General features: G+C 50.2%; 2 protein-coding genes across 3 annotated transcripts in view; both read right to left on the bottom strand.

Moving 5' to 3' along the window:
- The window catches only part of LOC122394030 (Na(+)/H(+) exchange regulatory cofactor NHE-RF1-like), a 34,701-nt gene extending 27,835 nt beyond the window's left edge, over positions 1 to 6,866 (bottom strand). Inside the window, exon 1 of the mRNA XM_043390568.1 lies at positions 6,225 to 6,866. Coding sequence (XP_043246503.1) covers positions 6,225 to 6,632 — 408 coding nt within the window. The 5' untranslated portion in view covers positions 6,633 to 6,866. The remainder of the gene's footprint in view (positions 1 to 6,224) is intronic.
- Positions 6,867 to 7,947: 1,081 nt separating this feature from the next.
- LOC122394032 (glycogen [starch] synthase-like) lies at positions 7,948 to 25,587 on the bottom strand. Of its 2 annotated transcripts, XM_043390570.1 has the most exons (14): positions 25,132 to 25,587; positions 19,770 to 19,954; positions 18,981 to 19,172; positions 17,672 to 17,869; positions 17,169 to 17,305; positions 16,767 to 16,892; positions 16,334 to 16,454; positions 13,712 to 13,878; positions 13,092 to 13,284; positions 12,056 to 12,230; positions 10,840 to 11,051; positions 10,203 to 10,391; positions 9,736 to 9,831; positions 7,948 to 9,306 (listed from the first exon to the last, which is right to left on the bottom strand). In XM_043390570.1, the coding sequence occupies exons 1-13, from the start codon at positions 25,259 to 25,261 to the stop codon at positions 9,781 to 9,783; spliced, it is 2,076 nt and encodes a 691-aa protein (XP_043246505.1). In that variant the 5' UTR covers positions 25,262 to 25,587; the 3' UTR covers positions 7,948 to 9,306; positions 9,736 to 9,780. The 2 variants fall into 2 exon arrangements, with proteins under 2 accessions (XP_043246505.1, XP_043246506.1); XM_043390571.1 differs by lacking the exon at positions 9,736 to 9,831 and having other exon boundaries at positions 25,132 to 25,566.
- Positions 25,588 to 25,763: the final 176 nt, after the last annotated feature.

Here is a 25,763-nt window from a genome sequence, read left to right as displayed (position 1 = left end):
CTAAGCTATCCTGGTATGCATGACCTTTTCCAATTCGCTAGACGACCTCCCCGAGTCCCGGAGTTGCAGAGACGGCAGAGGGAGGGGCGCAAGCTTTACACCACCGCGCCTTTGGGTGACCGCTGTGCTTGAGTGTAGCTTTGCCCCTCCCCCACAAACACCCACAACCACACACAGAATGCGATTGTGCATATGGAAAGACAGCTGGCGGAGAACATCACAGGAGGAGAGGAACAATGAACTTCATCCTCACCCCATTATGAAAGCAATATGTTTGCAATCTTGCTGATGACGGACAGCACTGGCCTGGCCGAACGCGTGCATGAATGCTCGTGGCTCCAGTTCTGGGCATGTGCCACTACAAGCAGCTGTTGACATGAGACGGGTGCAGATATCATGCCATGGAACTAGTGCCTGGTGATGGCCGCTGCTAGAAGTATCCTTGCAAGATAAAGTAACGGATCTTACGCTGCACTCACAAGTCACAGGCCCAGTCCAAACCCTCAGATGGTGCTGAACTGAAGTCGAATGGCATTGCCTAAAGCTGAGAATTAGGAAGGTACCAAGTCTAAACGACTCAGCCAACTCCGAGGCAGAACCGTTTACTGACTCTTGGCATTGCCTGGGGGCCGAGACAGTGGGTGGGCCACGGACCTTATGGTGGCGGACCTGATTCTCCTCCTCTTCAGCCTTTGCACGCACACTCCTCTATATGATGCGTCCTGGTGCCACCATACGGCCCATGCAGGATGAAAATCTTCTGCTACATTATAGGTTCTTCAGATTCAGACGCTAATTACCTGAGATCACAAATGATCTGTGCCAGAAGCTGTGAAAGTTCTTCGTCACATACCTATCAGCCGTGCCCGTATCAGCGCATGGCTAGTCCCCCGTGTCGAATAATTAATATGAACTCGTAAATGATCGGATTGTATCGGAAACTCTTACATGAACGGTGTGTATCTGTCCCCACTGAAGAAATGAAATGGTACATGGTTGGTGGGCATGGATAGAATCGACTCTTTGGAGTTTCTGTTTTTGGATCAGAAGTTGCATTTTTTTGGTATAGAACACCCATACCTAGGTATTTATCCTACCCTGTCTAAAGGTGTATTACATCGTAGCCGTGAGCGAACGGGACGGCGTTTCTTGTGGAAGTATACGGTCGAAATGGTTTGATCGTTTTTGAATTACATGGTTTGAAATACATTCGGAGCCATGATCTGTCAGATGTATCCTGAGCTAATTTGCACAAACTTGAATTGTATAATGGACACAAAGAGCCTGTCATGAACTGAGATATGGCAACTGAAACTTCACAGTTTAGTTTGACCTCAAAGGTCATCAAAGGTCACTAATGCAAGACAAAAAGAAAATATCAAAAATGATTGCACGCTGACCAGAATGATACCAGCAACAGGAGCAAAACATCCCGGCGCTTTTCATCAAATGTTACAATATCGACATTGTAATGATCGCTAGTAAAGCATTGAACCGTAACCACGTGATGGAGCACATCGATCTGGATGAAAAGGGAGCGTTCAATGACCCCTCCACCCGACTCTCGAAACAAAAAGTTTGCCTTCGTTGCGATTTACTATCAGCGTAAAATAAGCATATTTCTAGGTAAATACGCAAATTTCAATCTCAATTCGCGACCCCTAAACCACCTTTGATTTCAATATTTTTGGCACCATTGGAATCAGGAGCCGCGAAATAATGGGAAAAACCACCCCCACCCACAAATTTCCAAAATCGGGAAAAATGGGTACCCCTAATGGAGAGTGGGTGGGCTGGAGAGTCGTCTGTGGTATACACGACGGAGCTATTTATAACGTAGCTATTTACCATTCAGCCATGTCGACTTATGTGAGGTGGATGCATCAGCCTGTGACGAAGTTCCTTTGGCAGTTCTTTCCACTGCCTTTTCCGAGGCAAAGTTCTCCCTCAGTCAAGTACCGAACCTAAACATGTAATTAGATATGAAACAAATGGCACGTAAAAGACCGTCGATAGCGGCATTTGAGTCACCACCCGACGCATAACAACGCTAAATTCCCGTTAATGCAACTAAGGCAATCCAAGCAATATTAAATGGCACAAAATTCAAGGATAATGAAGCAATTGAGCATGCTGCGTAGTGCGTAAGTAAGACCCTCCCTGCATACGATTGTCATTGAATGTGATACGTTCTTCCACTGCACCCAGAATCCACGAGCAACGAAGAATCGTGACCCATCGACAGATCCAATGCGTAATTGCTCGCCGTCTCTGCCGTCTCAGAATCGGTCCTGTGATTCGCCCATTTCACGCAAGCGGCAGGCGCGGAGCGTCATCACCACTCCAGCACAGAGGAGCGGCCGAAGAGCGACGGAGACGGTTCCCGGTACACTGACAGTCGCCTCTGTCCGGCGAGGAATGCGGCTGCGGTTTCCTTCTGGTGACGCGCAGACGCCACTATCGATGCTACTGACGGACGTATGTGGGCAATGCTGACGGGAGAATCCCGCAGTAGGTCGAGCCACACTGAGACCGCAGACCCGGCAGAGGCCCGACAGCGGAGTCCGCGGGTCAGACAGAAGCGACAGTCATGTCAGTCCCACATGCTTTTTTCAGCGAAGTGATTATTATCCATTTATCAGAGGAAGTTTCTCCTGATGAGGATTTGAGAATATGCGGTGACTGGGGTGAACGCGCGCTAACGCGTACTTTCGATGATTTCACTAAGCTGTCGGGAGATTTTTTCCCGAAGGAATGGGGACGGGCTGCGGCATGCGACGCAGATAAACACCACAATCGAGCAATAAACGATATAGCGGACAACCAGAAGAGACCATAAATGTCATGCTGAGAATCGGGATACGGTTAGCTGAGCTGAGTAGATAGGAAATGAGGGCTAATAAATGAAAGCTGATAGCATTAACAATTAACTAATGAAGGTCATTAATGCGAATTGCAGAGAGACAAGACCAACCAGGGATTTGATTCTGTCCCTCAAATGCCCTTTTTAAGTAAAGGTGTCCCTAGATATTGTATTCCAGGTAAAAAGTGAGCAGCAGCGCTGTTCTGTAGCAACGCACCAGTCTCCGAGACACATTCCCGACATGACGTGGGCCCGACAGACATGATGTCATAACGTGTGACCTCACCTGGAAATGTAACCGTCACTGGTGTGAGCCGTGCGCGCCCACTCACGGGAGCGCCCAGCGCACCCCACGGCGCCGGCCCGGCCAACGACCGGTGTCGTTACCGGCCCGTCACTGAGAGTCGCGCGCCACTGACGCTCCCAGACCCAATCCCGCATACTACTACCCACTTTCGCTTCCGGGCGCAGCCACTGTCGTTTTTCTAGCGACTAGCCCACGGCCTGCGACCCGCATGCTTGGATGGCCTTGGAAGATTTGTGGAATGCTAATTTGATATGCACGTAATGGCAGGGATAAACGGAACGTTCATGAGGGAATTACGATTACCAAGAAGGATTTTAGGTAGAAGCTGCCTACCAGGAATCCCGCTAATCAAACACACGCTTTTTTAAAACAAATAAGCCATTGGAAGTGAAAAGAAAGCGTTCATCGGACTACGCTTCGAACAGACTGGTGTTATCGACGCTACGACCTTTGTGCTCCGGCACAAGGAACAAATTCTACGCCGATAGCAATGGCAGGGAAATCAAACGCCAATGAACATATCAGCGACATGAGCGACTACGAATGAGGTCAAGATTGCACCGGCAAACAAAGCAACTGGGCCAGACAATACTACAGCTTCGGTTTATTCAATATTTGCTCATGCACATTGCACAGGCTCATAATATTGCGGCTTTAAAATATGGAGTCCGCATTGGGGTTTCTCAACAAACGTGACTCGCACGTTTATATTCATTCTTCAACTTTAAATTCAAGTGTATCGAGCCATATCCAGCGCCCGTGAGCTCAACCTGGAACTCAAATATGATATTCGAGAACTTTTCATAACGCGGTTGGAAGTTCACGCACGAAGGCAACTCCCGTCCACCGCAATAGTGAGTCAACAAGTGGATGCAGATGAACCCGGCATGATCGGCCCATGACGCCTCTAATTTCAGACTCGTCCCGCCACCGGCGTGCCCTTCAGATGCAGAGCTGACTCGCCGCCAGCACAGAAACGAGACGACTCGTCCCAAACGGGCAACTAGGAACGGCCTGCATGCTGATGCGCCGTTTAAACACTGAGCTGCCGGCGAGTGTGGCTGTTTTTTCCCGTCGGGATGGCCCGCCGGTCACCTGGCAGTTATCCCAGCCGCCGGACCGGTCTGCCCACTCTCCTAACCGCCGCCGAGTCGCCCCATTACAAGGCTCGAGTTCTGGCCGGGCCGGAGCTCTACCGCGGCGCGCCGGCCGCTCACCCACCCTCCTCGAGTCGCCCGTCCCTTCCCCCGGCTGCGGGGAGGCCGCGCCCCTCTACGGACGGCTCCCGGAGCCTCCCGGAGCCGGAGCCGGCCTTGCCCGCGTCCCCCGGTCCCAGCGAGGCACGGCGCGCGCGTCCGACTTTCGCCGGACGCGGCGCCCGCAGCGGCCGAACGGCGCGGACGTCAGCTGCTCACCGGTGGTCGCACCCCGGGACCAGCGGCAAAAAGCAGCGTCACGTCGCCTGAAACTCAATCGAGGAGCGATGGAGCTGTGGCCATGGGAAACTGAGGGACTGAGTGAGTCGGAGGCAGTTCTTGATGGCTGTCAAAGAGAGCTCGATATTTAGCATGAATGTGGACGATTTAGCCGGAATTCGTTGAAGGATCAGTGCCCTTCAAGGTTAGAGATGACAGTATGATTGTTAGGAGAGAGCGAGGGATGAAAAATCGCGAAGCTGACAGAGTTACGATCTACAGAAGCCCGTCATTCTGCTAACGACGCGATGATAGGTCGCGGGACCGGCAGGTGTCGTGACAGACCGTCGCACAGCCGTGTGACAGCTCCGTGTGACAGATCCGTCACAGGCTCCCCACGGGTTCGTGACGTGACAGTGGCGCGCGCCTACACTGCAGGCCGAGAGCTGACGGGGCTGCGAGGGTGTCAACGTGCGAGCACAGTGTCGCCAGTCGTAGTGTGAAACAATTCACACAGTGCCACACTCAAATGTGAGACACATAAGGAAATGTGAGACACCACTGCGGGCACTATCCAGTCGAGGCCGAGAACAGAGGAAGTTCGCCTGGTATCGCCGTCTGTGCGGTTTGTAGGCGGATGGTTACGAGCTTCGTCCATCCGGCTTAGCCCTGCCGACCAGACAACTCTCTCCCCAACATCAGTCCAAGGACCAAAGCCGGTACGGGCCACCCGTCATCACTGTCGCCTCTGACGAGAAACCCGAAATTGGATCTTCCGCTTTCACGCGCTGGTATGTGCGCATCGCTCATCACAATGTTGAGGTTTTGTTTCGGAGCAGCCATCAGCAATCAGCGTCACAGTATAATGGCTAATGCTACAAATGAATTATCTTATGTCAGACGAAGAAAAGCACAGCGCAAGGGTGCAACCGACCAAGCATGAGTTGCAGTATGCATGCCTGGCCGACCGGCTCCCACCTTCAGGTCAAGGCAGGGCACCACCCACGCGTACGGGGTCACCTCTCAGAAGAAACCGTTTGTTCAGAGTGAAGCAAGGCATCGATGCCGGTCCCTCACGAATGAAACCCGGCCCGCTATTCTTGCGACATCCCAAACACACTTCATCTATCAATTGGTGGACGGGAGCAAAACAGGCGTCGAAAACATTCACCGTTCATTCGATGAGAGAGCCAGAAAACATGCAAAAACGGGTGATGTCACCGGTGAGATAGCTGCAGGCTGCAGCAGTGGGTGTGTGCGGTGACGCACCGTGAATGTGCCGTGTGTGCTGTGATATACTGTGCTGCGTTATGTCCGTTTGTTGAGCGGTGAGTTTGATACTGCGCCGTGTGGCGTGTATTTCTGTGGTGCACCGAGTCATTACGATCTAAGACATTGAGCACGTACTAATCTGATCACAAAAGACACCCACAAAGACACAAAAGACAAAAAGACAGCCAATCAGGTCAACCAAGGACGTGCTTCTACGACGGACCACAACCAAAACAAAAAAGAACTACGAACCACATCAACCACAACAGCCAACTCATTACCAGCGGAACACTAAACACCGAACACGAACGTAACACCCGACCAAGCTCCCCAGCCCCTACCGACAAGGCAGCTGGGGCGGACTTACCTTGTTCTCAGATTCCTTATCCCCAGCCGCCGTCACCGGGGCGCTCTTCATGTGTTTCACGTTGGGCATGGAGCCATTCACCACGATGTTCCGCTTCTTGTAGTACTCGGCCGCCTTCGCGTCGACCACCAGCAGGCTGGCATGGTCCGAGTGCGTCTTGATGCGGCTCACCACCTGCTTGTGGTTCTCATTGCTCGTGTTCACACCGTTCACCTCGATAATCTGATCTCCCTCCTGCAGGCCGCACGCCTCAGCAGGGGACTGCGGGTCGATCTTGCCGATAAACTGACCCTCCCTGCCCTTCTCCGAGTGCAGGTTGAAGCCGTACCCCTGGAAGTGCGCCCACTTGACGAGCTCGCAGAGCCGCGGCGCCGGGGCGTCGTCGGGAATGCTGTCCTTGCGACCCATGGCGGAGCGGGAGGACGACTGGCTGGCGCGGCGCACGGCGGAGGAATCGGACAGCGGCGGCGCGCGTGCGGACCTCACCCGTCACGACCGGAGCGGTACTGCGCCGCCGCGAGCCGGCGCCGTCCGCCGGGCCCGCCGCGCGCCCGTCTCCCCGCAGCGGCGCCCGCGGCCGCCGATCGCAGCGCCATCCAGTGAGGCGGAACGAAACTATCGCCGGCCGGGGCAGAGACGCGGTGACTCTGCCGGTGAAAATCAGCAGTGAACTTTGCAGTCTCTATAGTTATTCAGTTCAAAAAGTTCAGAATAGATCAATCACTGTCCGCGAACAAAAGGAATCCACGCTTAATCAAAAACGCTTTTGCCATTGCTGACACAGCAAATGACACTTTTCAGTAGCTAACTTCAGCTAAACCATGGATGAAGTATTCCTAATCCATGAGGAATACTTCATGACTAATGACTTCATGAGGAATACCTAATCCATGGCTTAACCATAATGCAACGAACCAAAGGGTGCTCTGTGTTCAACGTCACCGTATTCGTTTGAATGAGATCACGGAATAACATTAGCTGAATTTTACATTCCCGAAAATGAAAACTATGCAGGTAGCCAATGTCGGCCAACTCACGTAGAAATGAAGACCGTGGTGAGCGTCGGGCTCCGTAACATTACAGCACATATAATCACACGCAGGATAAGATGATTAGGTACTTCACAGAATCAGGATATCTGCAAAGGTACGCACAAAAAGTCGGGATCATTTTGCACAGGTCAGGCTCTGAGCGCATTCAGTGATGCTGTCAATTCGGAAATACGGATTTCAGTCCTTTTCATGACGACTAGATTCTTGCTCATCCCCGTCAAAATCAGACATCCACTCACTGACTGGCACATTTCGGTCGGCAATTCAATTAGCACATACCTAGGTCGCCAGAGAAGATGTGACCAGCCAGTGAAATGCCAGCCCACTTGTTCCGAAGGTCGCTGGAACAATGCAGCAGACGTTTCGAACGCCTACTGGATACATCTGACGGAACCACTGCAATTCACATCCATCGCATACATACGAAACTCAAATGAAGAGGCACAATGTCCATAGACACCGCTGAGGCACTGATGGCATTCAACAAGCGAAAGGACGATAACGTTTCGTTTATATCTGTGCTTCAATCCACACTATTTCGGCCGAATAAAAAGCATAGAAAATGCATGAAAGATTACAAAAATGGCAGGAGGGTAAATATCCAGTTTCGTTTAGATTCTTCTGACAATCCATAACAGCACACAACAGCATAATTTCAGACACAAAAAACATCTACCAATGATGTTGTATTTTAACAGCCATTCACCCAGACAGTCACACACCTCAGACCGGCTAATACACGCTCCTCCCTCGGGCGACATGTTAATCGTATGTACAGAGCTCACAGAAGGCCCGCTGGCAGTTAGTTCCCGTAACATGATTAGCGCGCGCGCGTCCGACCTCCACCGGCCGCCGCTCGCGGGGCGGCGTGTGACGCATAACGTGACGTCCCACGTCACGCAGGACGTGACGTCCGAGCGCCACCCCGGTCGGCAGTACTGTGTCGCTGGTTGTCGCACGACTAGCTGACGACGAGAGCGCCCTCGTCACGGACCGTCGGCCGGCCTCTGACCAACACCGAGCAGTCCTCGCCTCAGCAGACACGCGAGCACACACACACATACACACACGTGCGTTCGTAAACGCACACCCTGACAGACGGCGCACACCTGAGCGTCCCACGCGCGTGCGCAAACTGGCGGCGTTAGTACGAGGAGTGATCCCACCTCCTCCTGAGTAGTACATGACTGGCGCAGCCAACAGCGGCCGGGCAGCCCTGCCGATAATTCATCAGTGCATCCTCGGCAAGATGGATAACATCAATTTAAGAACAGAAATTGCACTTATACATTGTCATTAGTGATTAATATCGGAAATACGTGGCCTAAAATAGTTAGCGCCTTCCAAAAAGGACTGCCTGCCTTTGTGGCATTAGTGTCTGACACCCGAAACATTGAAAGCACAGCAAACTATCGTGCCAGTTTAACACAGAGGCATCGTAGTTAGACGCGAGCATAAGCATTCGCTACACAGTAAAGGGAAGCCTTTCGTTGAACGATGTAGGTACCATGTGAGCCTAGCTCAATTTGACAACAGCAATTATAAAATACATCAATTCACTATTTATTGCACAAGAACTGACTGGAATCCAATATTGTCATGGACTTGAGTATTCGACAAAAAAAAAATGATGACTGAAGTTTATCGTACGGCAAGACTTATCCTCACGTTAGCATCCGTTAGAAAACAGAATCAGAACAGCACACACAGCGAGCTAATTGCAAATCACACGTCATATCCCCACCCAGAATAGCGACACATCTCATACACCGGTGACAAAACGGAGCCCTGCTACTAAATCATCGCGCGCGCGCGCAGCACCGCCTCCGCTCCTCGGCGAAACAGATCATCGGGTGTCAGATCTCCAGTTCTCTCTCAGATAAGCGCAGACACGCACACACCCATGCGCGCGCGTAACACCGAGCCCGGCGTTCACAGACACTCCATTAGCCGTCGCGGAGTGGCGACACTAGCCCGAGGCTGGCCGCTCGGACGTCTTACTGGTCGTCTTTGATAGCCAGCTCCAGCAGCTGTCGAAAAACGGGACCGAAGCGTCAGCAAGATGCAAAATAAAACAGGTTGGAACATATGACACTAGCAGCACAATCAGCGATAACGGGTTTGGTTACCAAACGCAAAACAAGGAAGTTGTTCAATCAGTGCAGTTTATTGGAAGAACCATATCACGTGAAAATAAAAGGCCAAAATAAAATGCGCGATATAATTTTCCTCCAAGGTCGCTGAGTAACGGTCAAATGATGGAAAACGAGCTAATTAATCAATATAACGGATCTCTACACTTAGCTGGTTACCAGAAGAAAAAAATCCATGAGAATATCGGCTTCAACCCCACAAAACAAAACACTCAAACAGAAACGCAATACGGTACTAACCGGCTGTTAGTGGATAGGTCTCGTAGGATGATAATTGAGACATCTCCGGATGCCTGTTTGTCTCACCTGGGTTACGTGGGCGTAGGACAGGACTAGGAGCGACAGTGAGGATCAGCGGTACTGGAGCGTGTACATGCCGTTCGCGTTTCGAACCCAGCTCGCCTGGTGACGGATGGAACACCAGGGCGCGACGAAAGGAAGCAGTTCAGGTAACACATCGGTAAACCAGCTATAATATCATGTGTGAGATGGACCACATGGTTTAGTTCAAAAAGCAACTGGAATGTGGAAAGTTAAGCAAAGCAGGGAAACTGCTATGGATCAGCCGCCCACTAAGAGAGAGCAAATGTTACTTCATACACTCCGGCTTAGTAATTTCTGTGCAAGTATTTCCATAGTCCGTGCAGGAGATACCACTTGGAAATGGTTGACACTTGAATCTAAGATGCAATGGAATAAAGGCTTTTACATAAACACGACCACGGCCCTTCAGCACGACCCCACCCACCATCACCACCAACAGCGCCACCTACCTCCTCCTCATCGTCGACCTCATCATCTGATCCGATCTCGGAGGGCGCCGGCGTGGTGGAGCGCGACGTGGTCGGACTGGGCGGCTCGCTGAGGGGCCGCGGGTAGCTCATGCGGCCGCCGTGCTCCTCCGAGACGGCCATCTCCGGGTAGACGGCGTGCAGCGCCAGCTGACGCGCGCGCCGGTAGTACTGCGGTGGGGGAAAGGTCACGTGGTCAGGCGGTGTGGGTTGTACTGAGATCAACGAGGGGAGGGGGAGGTCACGTGACTAAATGGTGCACTGAGCACGTGGCACTGAGGCGAGCAACAGGAGCTCGAATGTCATAAATGGTGGTCTCTGCCTGGAAACCAGGAGGAGCGGACAAGCCAGCGCGATTACATAGCGGTGTATGCCGATCTGGCTCGCATTGTGAAATAATGACATATACTCATATACTGTCCAAGACATTTACGTTATATCATTGAAAAGCAGGCATTGTAATATTGATAGAAGGTTCTAACTCGATCCTCAACACCAAGACTTAACTTTTCTGCAGCGATTCCCTCTCCAATTCTTTTTTATAGGAGGATCTATTCCCTGTCAGAGTAGACAATTTCCCCCATCCAACGCATCTACCAGTCACCGCTGTGCCACTCACGATGCCCAGGTTGCGCCAGTCGAGCAGGTCGCTGAGCCGCTCTGTACGGTTGCGCTGGATGATCCGCTGGCGCCGGTTCAGCCGCGTGAAGTCGTACATGTACTTGGCCAGCTCGCGGATCGAGTCCTCCAGGCCGATACTGCGCCGGTCCACGATGTAGATGCCGTACGACATCGGGTCGGCTATGTGCTCCGACATGAAACAGCCGAACCCTGTCGAGAAGGAACGGGTTAGATGTCTTATGGTCGGAGCAGACAAAGGCATGGTTTAGGCTAGTTTATCAAACAACAATGCTGCAAAATAAAACAATCGACAGTCAATTATTCCAGCCAACGAACACAAGTTATTGAGGACAAATATTGAACTCTATAATTCAGCTTGGCCTCCACTTTGTAGCGGTTTTGTTTCGGAGGGATCTGTCGCCGACTCACAAGAGAGGCTAACAACCAGTATAACGCCTTTTGGGGCGACTAACGGAGCGAGCGAGAGGGTGGGCCTTGCACGTGCGAAATTGCGAGGGGGTACCTCCAACTGACTTGTGCACGGCACCCTACTAACTGGTCTCTAGCGATGTGCCAAATTTGGGCACAATCGGCCCAGCCGTTATCGAGATCTGGAAGCGGCACCCTGCACGTGCGCACGTGCAAAATTGGTCCCAACTGACTTGTGCACGGCACCCTACTAACCGGTCCCTATCCGTGTACCAAATTTGAGCGCAATCGGTCCAGCCGTTCCCGAGATCTGGAAACGACCCCTGCACGTGCGCACGTGCAGCAGCACCCCAACTCTGGCACATGGATATGCAGTGCCTAGTGGGTGCCTACCTACATGCCAACTTTCAGCGCAATCGGCCAAGTAGTTACCGAGATATTGCAACAATTACAAAACTGACACCTCTTCGTTTTGCACGTGGCACGTGCATAAGGGGTCACCCACATGCATCGGGAATAGTCCAATACTTGGTAGAAGGAATGAAGCTACCCTACAAAAATTACCGCGTGTAAATCGGTCAAGTGGTTGCTGAGATATAAGCCTCGCAAAAGCGTGACCACGGCCGGCCGGCCGCTCATACTCAGAAATTTCCGTTAATCTAAGGAAAGACTACGCTCGCTTCGCTCGCTCCGTAACCATGGATAGCATGCCAAGAGTTTGTTGCCATCTACATTCCACGGTCAACCACTGCGCCGTCATCGAAAGCACGTCATCTGGCACTCACCGGAGAGGTTTGTGGTCATGGACGGTATGCCCATGACGGTGCACTCTGCCGGCGTGTAGCCCCACGGCTCGTAGTAGGACGGGAACACGCCCATGTGACAGCCGCGCACAAACTCCTCGTAGTCCATACCGAGCAGAGGGTTGGTGTGCGACAGGAACTCGGGGTGGAACACCACCTGGGAACGCGGTCACGGAGGTCAGTTGGGAAGGTATGGTACCAAAAACTAGGACAGTACCTGTCAAATTTCGGCAGGGCAATAGGGTGGTCCAGTGTCCAAAATACCAAGTAGCAGCAAGGAACAAATTCTTGCAACTAAAAGTAAATCGACGCCCTTATTCAACGAATATGTGGTACGAGCATATTTGCAATAAATTCAAACAAAAATTTGTTTCCTCTGAGGTGAGATTGAAGCTGCACGAATATCAGTCCCATTGATACTTGGTTAGCATCAATGGTTAGCCTACGCAGTTTTCACAAGGTCAGCCGAGCCCACCCCTCCGTCCCAGTCGCCTGGCCCCGATCCAGCGATGACGTCTTTCGGCCGTAACTCTCGCCAAACTATGCTACGCGTCTGGCCTTGACCAAATCGCACCCAAACCCACACTTATTTTCACCATGGCCAAGCCAATGACCCGAACCCCAAAACAAACGAAGGGAAAGAATCTTAAAAGGAAAACAAGCAAAACAAAACAGTCTATATCATAAGCATGTGCATGCCTAGCGCTATTCGATCGTACGACTAGGCACCAGGGATGTCTGACTATCGTTTAATCACGCGAATGTGCCGGTCCGAGAGAAGCCGAATCAGTCCAGAAAACCCAGCGGCAGTCCTATAATAGGCTCGATATTGACATCGCTACGTCACGCCCCGTTTGCCTAACTTCCATCAAATACCCCAAAATAGTTAGATGATAAGCCTATCATCATTTCTCCCCTGACCTATTGTTTGTGCCGAGCATGGCAATACAGAGCTACGCCATACAGGTCACACTTCATCAATCATCAGTTGGATGACCCTGAAGGCACACCAACCCACCTTGACTCTGTCGGATTTGTCGTTGAAGAGGTGGCAGCGCCGTAGCGAGCGGAGCACCGGGTCCTCGCCGTCATTGACCACGTTGTGTGTGGTGATAGGAGGCAGACAGGAGCGCTGCATCGAGTAGATACACCGCTTCAGGCGGACGTTGTCCTCTCGCGTCAGCAGCTCTGTGCTCTCGGGAAGACGACCGCTGCCGGAGGCACGCCATAGAACGGGTGTTAGCCAATCAAACGGCGAATCACTGACGGCGTCACGTCACAGTTCGGGTGGTGAGCCAATCAGTTGACGGAAATACATGACGTCAGAGGACAGAGAGAAGTATTGCGTAAATTTCAGAGGAGCACTGATTCTAATCTATTCAAATAACATCGTTTTAACGGTGCTACAATGGCGGCCTGCTCGCAGCACCTGACTACACTTTTTGCGTCCGTGTCTTTGCCCGTTATGCCATTGAACATTCCTAACGCTGTCTTATTGAGAAAGCTACATCGCTCACAACTATTTCTAGAAGCAGAATAATTCATCGCCATCCTACCACCGACACTCACGTCTTGTTTGTTTATTGGGGCTTTAGGGCGCGTCAACTGCAAAGGTCATTTTGCGCCCACGACACTCACGTCATGCAGATCTCGAACATTCGGCTGCCGATCTTCTTCTGAATATCCTCGATGGAGTCTTTGAGCGTCTTGGTGACGGCGTGGCCGCGCAAGCTCTCCACGTTGAAGTTGTTGGTCTTGGTGGGGAAGATCATGAACGCGACGACCGTTACGTCCGAGCCTGAGCTCTGCAGGTGCAGGGAACATGTGCGATGTCATGACATTGCGACTCATGGAGATATCAGCAATTGTTAAAATGATTGCATAGACGAACCATTTCATGAAATAATTGTATGACGTGATAGGCATATGAAGTAATATGCCTAGTGGTCAGGACGTGAGTCCAGGCAAGACGACTCGAAAAAATATTTGGAAGGCCTAATTCCATTTCGTACCGTATCTTACCAGTATAACGCCTTATGGGGCGACTAACGGAGCGAGCGAGAGGGTGACCATTGCACGTGCGAAATTTCGAAGGGGTACCTCCAGCTGACTTGTGCACGGCACCCTACTAACCGGTCTCTAGCGATGTGCCAAATTTGAGCACAATCGGCCTAGCCCTTCTCGAGATCTGGAAGCGGCACCCTGCACGTGCGCACGTGCAAAATGGGTCCCAACTGACTTTTGCACGGCACCCTACTAACCGGTCCCTAACCATGTACCAAATTTGAGCGCCATCGGTCCAGCCGTTCTCGAGATCTGGAATCGACCCCTGCACGTGCGCACGTGCAGCAGCACCCCAACTCTGGCACATGGATGTGCAATTGTGCATTGCCTAGTGGGTGCCTACCTACCTACATGCCAACTTTCAGCGCAATCGGCCAAGTAGTTACCGAGATATTGCAACAATTACAAAACTGACACCTCTTCGTTTTGCACGTGGCACGTGCATAAGGGGTCACCCACATGCATCGGGAATAGTCCAATACTTGGTAGAAGGAATGAAGCTACCCTACAAAAATTACCCCGTGTAAATCGGTCAAGTGGTTGCTGAGATATAAGCGTCGCAGAATGGCCGGCCGGCCGCTCATACTCAGAAATTTCCGTTATTCTACGTAAGACTCCGCTCAGTTCGCTCGCTCCGTAACTACAAACATTACCACCAGTATAGCGCCTTTTGGGGCGACTAACGGAGCGAGCGAGAGGGTGAGCCTTGCACGTGCGAAATTTCGAGGGGGTACCTCCAACTGACTTGTGCACGGCACCCTACTAACCGGTCTCTAGCGATGTGCCAAATTTGAGCACAATCGGCCCAGCCGTTCTCGAGATCTGGAAGCGGCACCCTGCACGTGCGCACGTGCAAAATGGGGCCCAACTGACTTTTGCACGGCACCCTACTAACCGGTCCCTAACCATGTGCCAAATTTGAGCGCCATCGGTCCAGCCGTTCTCGAGATCTGGAATCGACCCCTGCACGTGCGCACGTGCAGCAGCGCCCCAACTCTGGCACATGGATATGCAGTGCCTAGTGGGTGCCTACCTACATGCCAACTTTCAGCGCAATCGGCCAAGTAGTTACCGAGATATTGCAACAATTACAAAACGGACACCTCTTCGTTTTGCACGTGGCACGTGCATAAGGGGTCACCCACATGCATCGGGAATAGTCCAATACTTGGTAGAAGGAATGAAGCTACCCTACAAAAATTACCGCGTGTAAATCGGTCAAGTGGTTGCTGAGATATAAGCCTCGCAAAAGCGTGACCACGGCCGGCCGGCCGGCCGGCCGGCCGGCCGCTCATACTCAGAAATTTCCGTTAATCTAAGGAAAGACTACGCTCGCTTCGCTCGCTCCGTAATTACCAGTATAACGCCTTTTGGGGCGACTAACGGAGCGAGCGAGAGGGTGGGCCTTGCACGTGCGAAATTGCGAGGGGGTACCTCCAACTGACTTGTGCACGGCACACTACTAACTGGTCTCTAGCGATGTGCCAAATTTGGGCACAATCGGCCCAGCCGTTCTCGAGATCTGGAAGCGGCACCCTGCACGTGCGCACGTGCAAAATGGGTCCCAACTGACTTGTGCACGGCACCCTACTAACCGGTCCCTAACCGTGTACCAAATTTGAGCGCAATCGGTCCAGCCGTTCCCGAGATCTGGAAACGACCCCTGCACGTGCGCACGTGCAGCAGCACCCCAACTCTGGCACATGTATATGCAGTGCCTAGTGGGTGCCTACCTACATGCCAACTTTCAGCGCAATCGGCCAAGTAGTTACCGAGATATTGCAACAATTACAAAACTGACACCTCTTCGTTTTGCACGTGGCACGTGCATAAGGGGTCACCCACATGCATCGGGAATAGTCCAATACTTGGTAGAAGGAATGAAGCTACCCTACAAAAATTACCGCGTGTAAATCGGTCAAGTGGTTGCTGAGATATAAGCCTCGCAAAAGCGTGACCACGGCCGGCCGGCCGGCCGGCCGGCCGCTCATACTCAGAAATTTCCGTTAATCTAAGGAAAGACTACGCTCGCTTCGCTCGCTCCGTAATAATCCACTCCGATCAAGTCACAGAACGTAGAACTCCGCGTTCGTAATGTCACAAAAACTAAAACGAAGCACAGGGTGTATGCGCTAAATCCACAGACAGAAAAAATACAAATGTTTTTAACTACAAAACAATTACAAATGTATCCACCTTGAGGTAGTGGTTGAGCCGAGAGAGTGACTCGATGAAGATATCGGCTCCCTTGTTTCCAAACTCATAACGACCAGCGATGAAGAAGTACAGCGTCTTGTCAAGATTGAAGTCAAAGTGACTGCAACATGCAACAGAAAATGAGAAGGATAACAGTTGAAAGTTACCTACGCCTTATTCATTCAGAAAGGATACGCTACTCACGCCAAACGGACCACATTATATTTTAGCTTGGAATAAAACCTACGCCTTATACATTAATCATAGATAACAGGGAATCCAGAAAAGCACAAAAATGCAACACATTGAACTTCATATGCCTGAAAAATGTCGCTGACTGGCGTAAAACATGATTATTTTGAGTTTCAAATAACCTGAAGGTGTTGGAACGCATCGGTATCGAGACGGGTGACCAGTGCCAACGTCAACTCACCCGTAGAAGTGGCCGCGGACGAAGTCGTTGATCTTGGCTTTGCTGAGGGCGTGCAAGTTCTGGAATTCGTGCAGCGCGGAGAACTTCTTCACGTTCAGACCATTCGGAGTCACAATGTCTGGCTTCCTGGCCGCGGGATAGAAAGAGGTATAAGTAAAAAGGAGATCATACACACACAAAAACAGTGATGTCATGGCAATGAAATGAAACCGACTCCCGATTCATTTCGAGATACACAATGTCATATGACTTCAATTAGCGCACTTGATCAAACTCTGCGACATTACGGCAACATTGTCACAAGCATCGTAAATAATTGGTAAATAAGCAAAAGAATACCTCTAACCCCGTATGTAACCCTGGTACTCTCAAACACCACCCCGTCCCTCCCCTTTTGCGTACCTCTTGAGCAGATGCTCGGCCTCCAGTCCGGTGATCTCGGAGACGGTTGTGAACGTGTGACAGAGGTGGGTGGACGCCCGCTCCATGCAGTACCGGTGGTAGATCTGACGCTTACCAGCCTCCTCGTCAATGTTGAACTGGGGAATACGTACAAACACAGGAAAACAAGGTCAACTGACACGTTCGCCTACGCACAAGGATTATCACTGGCTCAGTTATGTTCAATAGTTTGAACAGTAAACACGATGGAGGAGTTCACGTTGACTTTTTCGAACAAAATACAAAGCAGTGATATTTGAATTGGGTTTAGCTAAAATCGTACAAAACTAATAGCAAAGGCGAAGGCGAAAGACGAACATTAGCAGACAAGCATAGTAAAACTACTAAAACTCCACCAGCCTCCACTAAACGGGAAACAGCAATTCGACAAATCATTTATCATCCGAGCTCATAATCAAACAAAAACTTTCCCCAGCTCCTCTCAGTTCCCTGTCCGCACTCACATAGGGCAGGTTGTTGTAGAAGTCGGTATTTCCGGCGCAGAGGAAGCGTCCCAGCAGCGTGGCGTGTGTCGTGAACACGGTAGCCAGGTCAATCTTCCTGAGCCGGGCCAGGATGAGACCGACACCGGCCAGCCACTCGTGGAAGTGCGCCACCATGCGCGGAGGGCCATCGGTGAACTCCGGCAGTCGGTTACGGAACTGGGAGGGCAGATCAGACGTCAGACAGACAGAAGGGTTATTGAGTGTGACGCTGTTATGTCATACATCGGGCGGTGAACGGTGACTGTTGTGAGCGGCGGTATGTTGGGGTGACAGTAGAGTGTCAATGATACGGTAGGTTGGTATTGGGCACTGTCAGTCATTGTGGTGACGGTTATGTGAAATTACTGGAGCGTGAAGTGAGTGGCTCGTGTGACAGGTGTCGGTGGGATGTCAACATCCATACGTACCGGCAACTTTGTGTAAATACTAAATAGCCGTCAATCAGTTCGGATCGAGAAATACACAGCCAATGGGACGGTGCAGGCAGAAGAGAGATTAGGTAGGATAAGAAAGAAGGAAGTCGGTGTTTATCGAAGTGAAAAATTGTGACGGGCCGAAAAGGTGGCAAATTGTAATCACAGTACTAATTATTACGGTAAACATGGGCAGGTGCTCATTTTATCAACAAGAGTTACACAGCCATAAACACGATGGGATTTGTAGAAGATTGCTACCTTCTCGCACCACGAAGGTTCTATTCGGAACAATCTCTTGCCATCCTCTCTTTCTCCCGCTAATGACCATTCTATTTGCTCAGCACTATCACCAAGTCACCGTCTTTGGGCCGACCCTGTCTCAGACGGCACGACCCACATTCCTGTCCGAGACGCGACCAAACATCGGCCAAAGTCTGCCCAGTCTGGGAGGAGCGGCGGCCCTGGCCCACCGGCGCGCCCACAGAGGATAAAAACACGCTGTGGTAAGGGAAACGTACGAAGAGTATTTTGTGGACAGGCAAGTAGTGTCGGAGTAGCGTGCCAGTGCTGTGTAGATTGGTCTGACGGATATTCCGGCACACATCTGAAGCGATGTATAAATCCATCTCATCTCGTAATATGCCAAAATAGATTGAGCCTGCCTGACCCTGCCTCGCTTGATATCGGACTTGATTGGCAGAAACCGGGCATCGGTCTTTCCCAAGTAGACACACAGATCGTGTGACTTATTAGGACATAATTACAGCAGAGAACCAGGCCATATAATGCCGTCTTAGAGCCTCATTCGTCCCGTTCTCCTCAGTGTTTTTTTTTCCCGCTGCGGGCCGCACCTGCTGAAGGAACTCTGCCACCATGTAGCCGAAGACGACGGCGTCGTTGCACTCGACGTCCGGGTTGGGGATGCCGATGCCGGCCAGGTTCCACAGCTCGTCCTTCATCTCGTTCATCTTCCATGACGCCGAGCCGACGTCGAAGAGGATGATCTGCGGGTTTCCGTCTACCAGCCAGCGGCCTGTGACCACCTGCGGGCGACGGACGAGGAAAGAGAGGCGTCAGTCAACGACGGTTCGGAGGCGACTAAAACAGACGCAATCACGACGGAAGTATGTTGAAATAACGCGAAGGATGTTTGGAGTGGGATTACGAAACACCGCAGGCAGGCTTAGCGGTGGGGTTGCATCATGATCGCGGTTAGAATTTCCTTCACTGTGACCAGTAGAGTACCATGGACGAACTCGATCATACGACAAACTCGAACGAAGCGATTTGACATTCCATAGACGGTTGGACGGTGAGATTCTTTTTTTTAGAGGCAGCGCTAGGACAAATATTTATCATACATGTCAGGGGCCGACAGACATCGCGCAGGGAACGCCCTCACACCAGCGCGGCTGAAGGTTACATAACGCCAATGGGGCCAGCGAATCGGAGACACGCACCTCAACGCTAGCGTCAGCAATTCAGAAATGAAAACCCTACATGCCATGCTCCCCTTCTACTCTAATCATGATTGTAACGATAGTTAAAAATCATGACCATGTAGAATGTCAACTTTTGTAACTATCGTTAATAATCATGACATGAACGAAACTCTACCGTGCGTATTTTGTCATCCGTACCTTCCATCCCTGTTCTCTGAGCGATGACACGACCGCGTGGAAGACGCTGCCCTCGGGGTACTCGAAGGGCTCGATCTCGGTGCGCGCCTGGTGCTCCTTGTAGGGCCCCAGCAGACAGTACTGGTCGCCCCACTCCTCCACTGTCACATTGCACTTGGACCGGATAACGGTATAGATTCCTCCGACTGAAACCAGACGTAGGCATTTATGATACAGGCCCGGACCATGTGGAATGTTTACGCTGAAACTGAGCGTATGATTATTCGTGCACGTGGCAACACTGCACGTGGAAGCACTCGGCAACGGTGATCAGCCGTTCGAGTCGTGAGCGCCACCGGAAAATGGTCAAGAGAGTATTTATAGCGTAGCAACGGAACCCAGCCAATGATCTGTCGAAAGTGGCATATCCCACGGACAAGCAGCATGGGTTCGGCACTTCGGGTCACTGAAATGTAAACCATGCTGTCCAAATAAGGACTCGACATCACGTGATGTGCATGCATCAAGGAGTGTGCATTTCTTCCATCGTCAGCACAGGTCTATGTTGGGCCTCCCGCCACCAAAACCAGCAAACTATGAGTCTTCATCAATGGGGTGTTTTCTGCACAATGTGATGACAAGGCGATTAGCGATTCCCAAATAATCATTTCCGTCGTAAATTAGATACTTCTGATATGGTGCCAAAATGTGGCATGGTTGAAACACATACCTAACTACATGCATAAATCTGTCATACTCAAGTCGCCACTATCTCCATGAATAGTTGCATGATTCGCATTAAAAATATTAAAACAAAGTTGATCCTGTGGTCACAAGACAAACGTAAGTCAAAGACAACAATATAATAGCAAAAACTACCTTTTGGAATAGCATGTAGGAATAAGATCCAATCGCGTTATTTTCAGAATTTCGAAGCATGGAAGCCATCCGTCCCCATCCACGATCGATCCCATTGCGTCAGCACCGACCCACACGCGGGCAGACGGGCCAGGAATGGGTGTGCTGGGGTAGGGGAGGGGTTGGGGGCGTGTCGGAGGATCGCCCGAGCGGCGGCGGCGCGGTGGCCGGCCGCAGGCACCGTCTCGACGCAGCCGATCGGACTCAGCGATCGTGTCACGTGACTAAGCGTACAGACGGCCGGGGTGCCGGTGGCCGTGTCACGTGACTGGCGTACAGACGGCGGCCGCTGCCAGCCGGGTGACCTTGTGGCGTCGGCTGACGGGGGCGCCATGTGACCGGCGCCCACCAGAGGACGGTCAGGCGCCCGTCCGGACCCGGGCCAACGCCGCCGCGCGACATCGGCCCGCTATTACGGCACGCCATAAGGCAGGGGTCGGCAAATGGTGGGGCATGCCCCCTTTGGGGGTAATGGAGCCCTTTCGGTGGGGGTAATGAGGGATTCTGAGAAAGCCTATCTTTTTGGAGTTTGTAGCTCCAGTGATGGAGCCATCGTGACTGTTGCATCCCAGGGTTCAAAGATTAGCCTGTAGGCCAAAGGCACAGCACACATTGATTAGATACCAATTTTCACGTACCTGCTCGCCTCACCATCTCACCCCTTCGTACAGTCGTACAAAAGCAGCCGCAACTTCTAACCGTCGCCCGTCTGTTGGCGTTTCAACAGCCGCTAACGTAAGGGGGAGGAGTCGATCGGACCCCCGCGGCCTCTCGGACTCTGAGATGGAGCTGTGCATAAAAAAGACGAGCGTGCTACCCGTGACAATAGGAAGCCGCTGCTGCCCATTTTTAAGGTCTTTGGTCATTCCGTCTCATTCAAGAGGGCAATGGCAAGTGTCGAGAAAATCGGGACCCGCTATAACTTCTTGAAGTGAGATTTTATGGCTCAAGATGATCTCCAGAAAAAGCTCATAAGCCAACGGTCATTATGGGTCCAGAGGCCAGTTTTACCAACAGAAAAATAGCCGCCTGCCGGAATTTTTTGCCTAAAGATCGTTTCACATATGGAGCGTAAACGGTAAAGCCCTATCCGCTTACGAGCCCATCGCGTATGTGAAGCGGTCTTGAGGCAAAAATTCCGGCAGGCGGTTATTTTTCTGTTGGTAAAACTGGTCTCAGGTCATGATATTTTCCGGGCTGGTAAAAAAAAAAAAATGATGGGCTCGAGGGTACAATTTGATCGTGATCCAATGCCTTTTACGTGAGCTTTTAACGAAAAACCACCCGCCGCCCCTATACGTACAAGGGTTAAATAGGATATAGCATAGGCGGCGGAACGGGAGGGCACCGGGGCACCGTGCACCCTTTGATTTTTGCATTTTAACATTAGCCCTATGGGCGTTGCATGGAAAGAATGGGACCAAATGTCGGCAGTGCCCCCCCCCCCCCCCTTAATTGAAGGTGTTCCGCCGCTACTGGGATATAGGTATTAAATGTTTTGTGGAGGAAGTGTCATGTTTTAAATTTGATGCATTGGAAATGCACAAATACCCTGGACCCAAAGAGTTCCAGGACGGTATGGAATTTCAGTAAACTTGGTTGTGTCAGCAATGGGGTCTGGTAGGTGGGGGTAATGGCCCTGCCTGACGCCCAAAAAGGGGGCACGACCCCGAATGACCTGCCGACCACTGCCATAAGGTGACGTAGTTGAACTTATGATACTGAACATTTCATCAGAGCAAAGTTATATCCGACAACGATTCAAACATGGTAGAAATGATCAATGGATAAAAATAATCATCAAGCCATCAAGCCATCAAGCAAAAGGCACCGACAAATTAATCGTATTTACGAGCACGTCACCTGCATGATCTCAACTGGGAGTCAAATAACTCTGAGTTTTAACATTTTGGACACACGTCATCGGCTGCATTCCGTTGCCACGCTATAAATACTCTCGAAGCCATTTTCCGGTCTGCCAAGCTCGGCGCTCACGACTCGCATGGCTGATCACCGTTGCCGAGTGCGGCCACGTGCAGTGTGCAGTGTTGCCAAGCAAGTGCATGGATAATCATCTACATACACAATGATTGACATCTTGAAGTTCTTTTCAGAAAGTTGAAGCCAAAAGGCACAGTTGCAGCTGAAAACATCGAATTAAAGGAATAAACGCCAAGTGGACGCTACTCAAACCCACAAATTAGACAAGAGCAAACACTCATTAATCAAGTCAGTCCTGTAACTCAGTGTCCGTCTCGTAGCTCTGTTAGCAGTAAGCTGGACTCCCGGTGATGAGAGCCCGGATTCGGCTCACTCTGGCGTTCGATATACGAGACGTCTGAAAGGAATGGTCTGCGGTTGGTGGGGAAAGCTGCAGCCAGTTGAAGTCAGTTGAATGGGACGGATTGTGACCGGCTTTCATGGGAACGCCTACACCTTTTTGACACCTAAATTCCTCCGTTACCCGGAATTTCCCGAAAAGACGGTAGGGGTCGGGGGCCTGCGGAACAAGCTTTGCTTACAGTTGACTTACAGTAGTGGGCTCTGGCCCTGTCCGACTGTGTCCATAGGTCCATTCAGACATTCGGGTAAAATATATGAAAAACTAATTTCCAGTCCACAATGTGCGCATAAGGGTGTTGCAACGAGCAGACGAGTATTGGATTCATAACGGGTTTCGAATCTTTCCTCTAAAATCACCACACTCGATTATAACGAATGTCTAAAAGCAGTTTGGTGCACCGCCACCGTTTCTCAGGTACACCATAGAATTAGACACACGTATGACACATAGCAAAGGTATGATACAGACAACCTCAATCGTCTCGCTAACAGCTACGACAAGGTAAGGTCAAAATTGCAAATTATTTCGATGTAATCGGGGGGGGGGGGGGGGGCTTGAAAAGCCAAAGTTTAGCGGGCCCGCCGCCCAAAATGTTGGGCACGTTTACGGTCTAAGACATTCCGACTCATTCACTAGCTTCGAAGTACCGGCGCGGCGGCTGCAGCTCCCACCAACCGCAAACCACCCCCTTCAAGAGAATCATATATCGAGCAACGGATCATATATCAGGCACAGAATCGTATATCGAGCGGTATGAAAGTACGGTATAAACGTATCAGCAAAATACTCGAGTGGTATAAACGTAAGAATCTTGATATCAAACTGTGCTTGAGGGCCCTCACCAGCAAGAATCAGAAACTGCCAAATGAGTAATTATGGTGCATCTCTGATTTGCCAAAGCTGTGATTAGGTGTCAGGTCAATTTTATGAAGACCACCATCGCTGTTTAAAAGAAAACACTTCAAGCCTAAAACTTTAAAAAGCGGACCAATGAATGAATATCTAGCAAGTACATAGGTATGTATGTATGGATGTAACATTACTACAAATACTTCATTTGGAGTTCACTAAAAATTATCTAGCCTGGCAATGGAGTAGAAGATAGATTTCCTTTAAACTTCATTCAAATTGAGGTGTAATTAAGGAGACACCATGAGTATGTATCATGAGAGACTAGGAGCAGCACAGTGTAGGATGGACTATTCAAAAATGAGGTACCTACTACCTAGTGATGAAAGGGGTTGTCATGATGTTTTGCCTCTATGAACTTAAACTGAACTACTGAGCCAGAGGGTAAAGCTGAAGGACAATATTAAACCTTAAAAAGACCATTTGGTCGTGAATAGCACTCCTAGGTGTCACACTGTAGCAGGCTGTCTGCTTTTCAGTTCATGAATCAAACAATTTTTAACTTAGCTGATACAACTAATGGCCACAGTTCAAAATAGGTAGGTATGTCAATTATACTTTTAGCCTGAAATGTTTAAATAGAAATAAATTCTACCTCAACTCCTTCTTAACATGCAAAGTCTTTTTTCAATGTGGAAAATTTGTCAATGGGAGACATTATGCACAAATTTCTTGAAGTGGTCTTATGCTTGCAGCAGCCATCCCCCTGACACAATGCTCTTGGTTGCTAGTAATATGGCCATTTTTGTTGTCAGGTATATACCTACAATGTGTGCAGTACACCATGCTTTTGGTTGCTTCAGACTTTTTGATTGAGCTATATGAATTTGAGGAATATGGTGCAAATATTGTTCCAGTCCTAGTCTGACTGTCCTGACTCCCTAAGTCAGCTGTTTAACTCACCTGTTTAACTCACCTATTACTAGCAACCAAGAGCATTGTGTACCTATCACACACCATGTATATAAGGAGGAAAATGATGAAATAATTAAAAAATCAAGATATAAATATTATTCACAATGAAATAGGAAAACAGGTAGTGCAAACTGTTAACATCTGCCTTTATTAATGTGTATCAACACTACCATGAACGGAACCCTATGAATAAATTGAGGCGCGTAAAAAATGAGAAAAATACTATAGCCATCCTGAACAAAATACAAGAAATAATGTCATTTCCCAGCTGCTAGTCTGGCCAAGGTCCTGGCTTACCTTTATTTGCTGCCTCATGACTGACCTCAAACAGCCATTGATTGGTTTCCGAAGCTTCTTTGCCCTTGTCTAAGAAAAGATCGTGTAAACTATCAGACCGGTAAAATCTCTTATTGAATTTTCCAGCCATTAGGAAATTAGGTAGTTGATGTAATCAGCACATGCACTGTACGAATGATAATTAAAACGTTGCTTCACCAAATTCAGTCACACCTGTCTGTGTCACAGCACGCTCAATTTCTTCAAAACTGGCACGTAAATCTTCTCGGGCACTGGTAAAATGTACCACTGAATAGTATACTTAATTATTTCTATTTTTATCAATTTTCAATCTGAAGGATGAACGAATTCAGCTTCAGACGAGCGCCCCAGACACCCCACGCCGCTGCCTGTCTCAAAGATTTGACAGCAGCGGCGGGGGGCGGAGACAAACGAATAGGAAGGTGCGTCAAGGTCAAAGACCAGTCACTAAAACGCTGCAATCTTTTACAAAACATTGAAGTCTTTTAGAGAGGTCTCAGAAACAGCACGTAAAAATAGTCTGAATTAACTCGTAGTATTTCAAAAAGGCCAGTGAAAAATGGTCGAAGATATTCAGGTGACAGTTTAGGCTAGGTAAAGTAAGGTCAATA

The sequence above is a fragment of the Amphibalanus amphitrite genome, unplaced genomic scaffold (assembly GCF_019059575.1).
Source record: "Amphibalanus amphitrite isolate SeventyFive unplaced genomic scaffold, NRLGWU_Aamphi_draft 000569F_arrow, whole genome shotgun sequence".
In the NCBI taxonomy this organism is placed as follows: Eukaryota; Metazoa; Arthropoda; class Thecostraca; order Balanomorpha; family Balanidae; genus Amphibalanus; species Amphibalanus amphitrite.
This window is presented reverse-complemented; position numbering and strand designations above follow the sequence as displayed.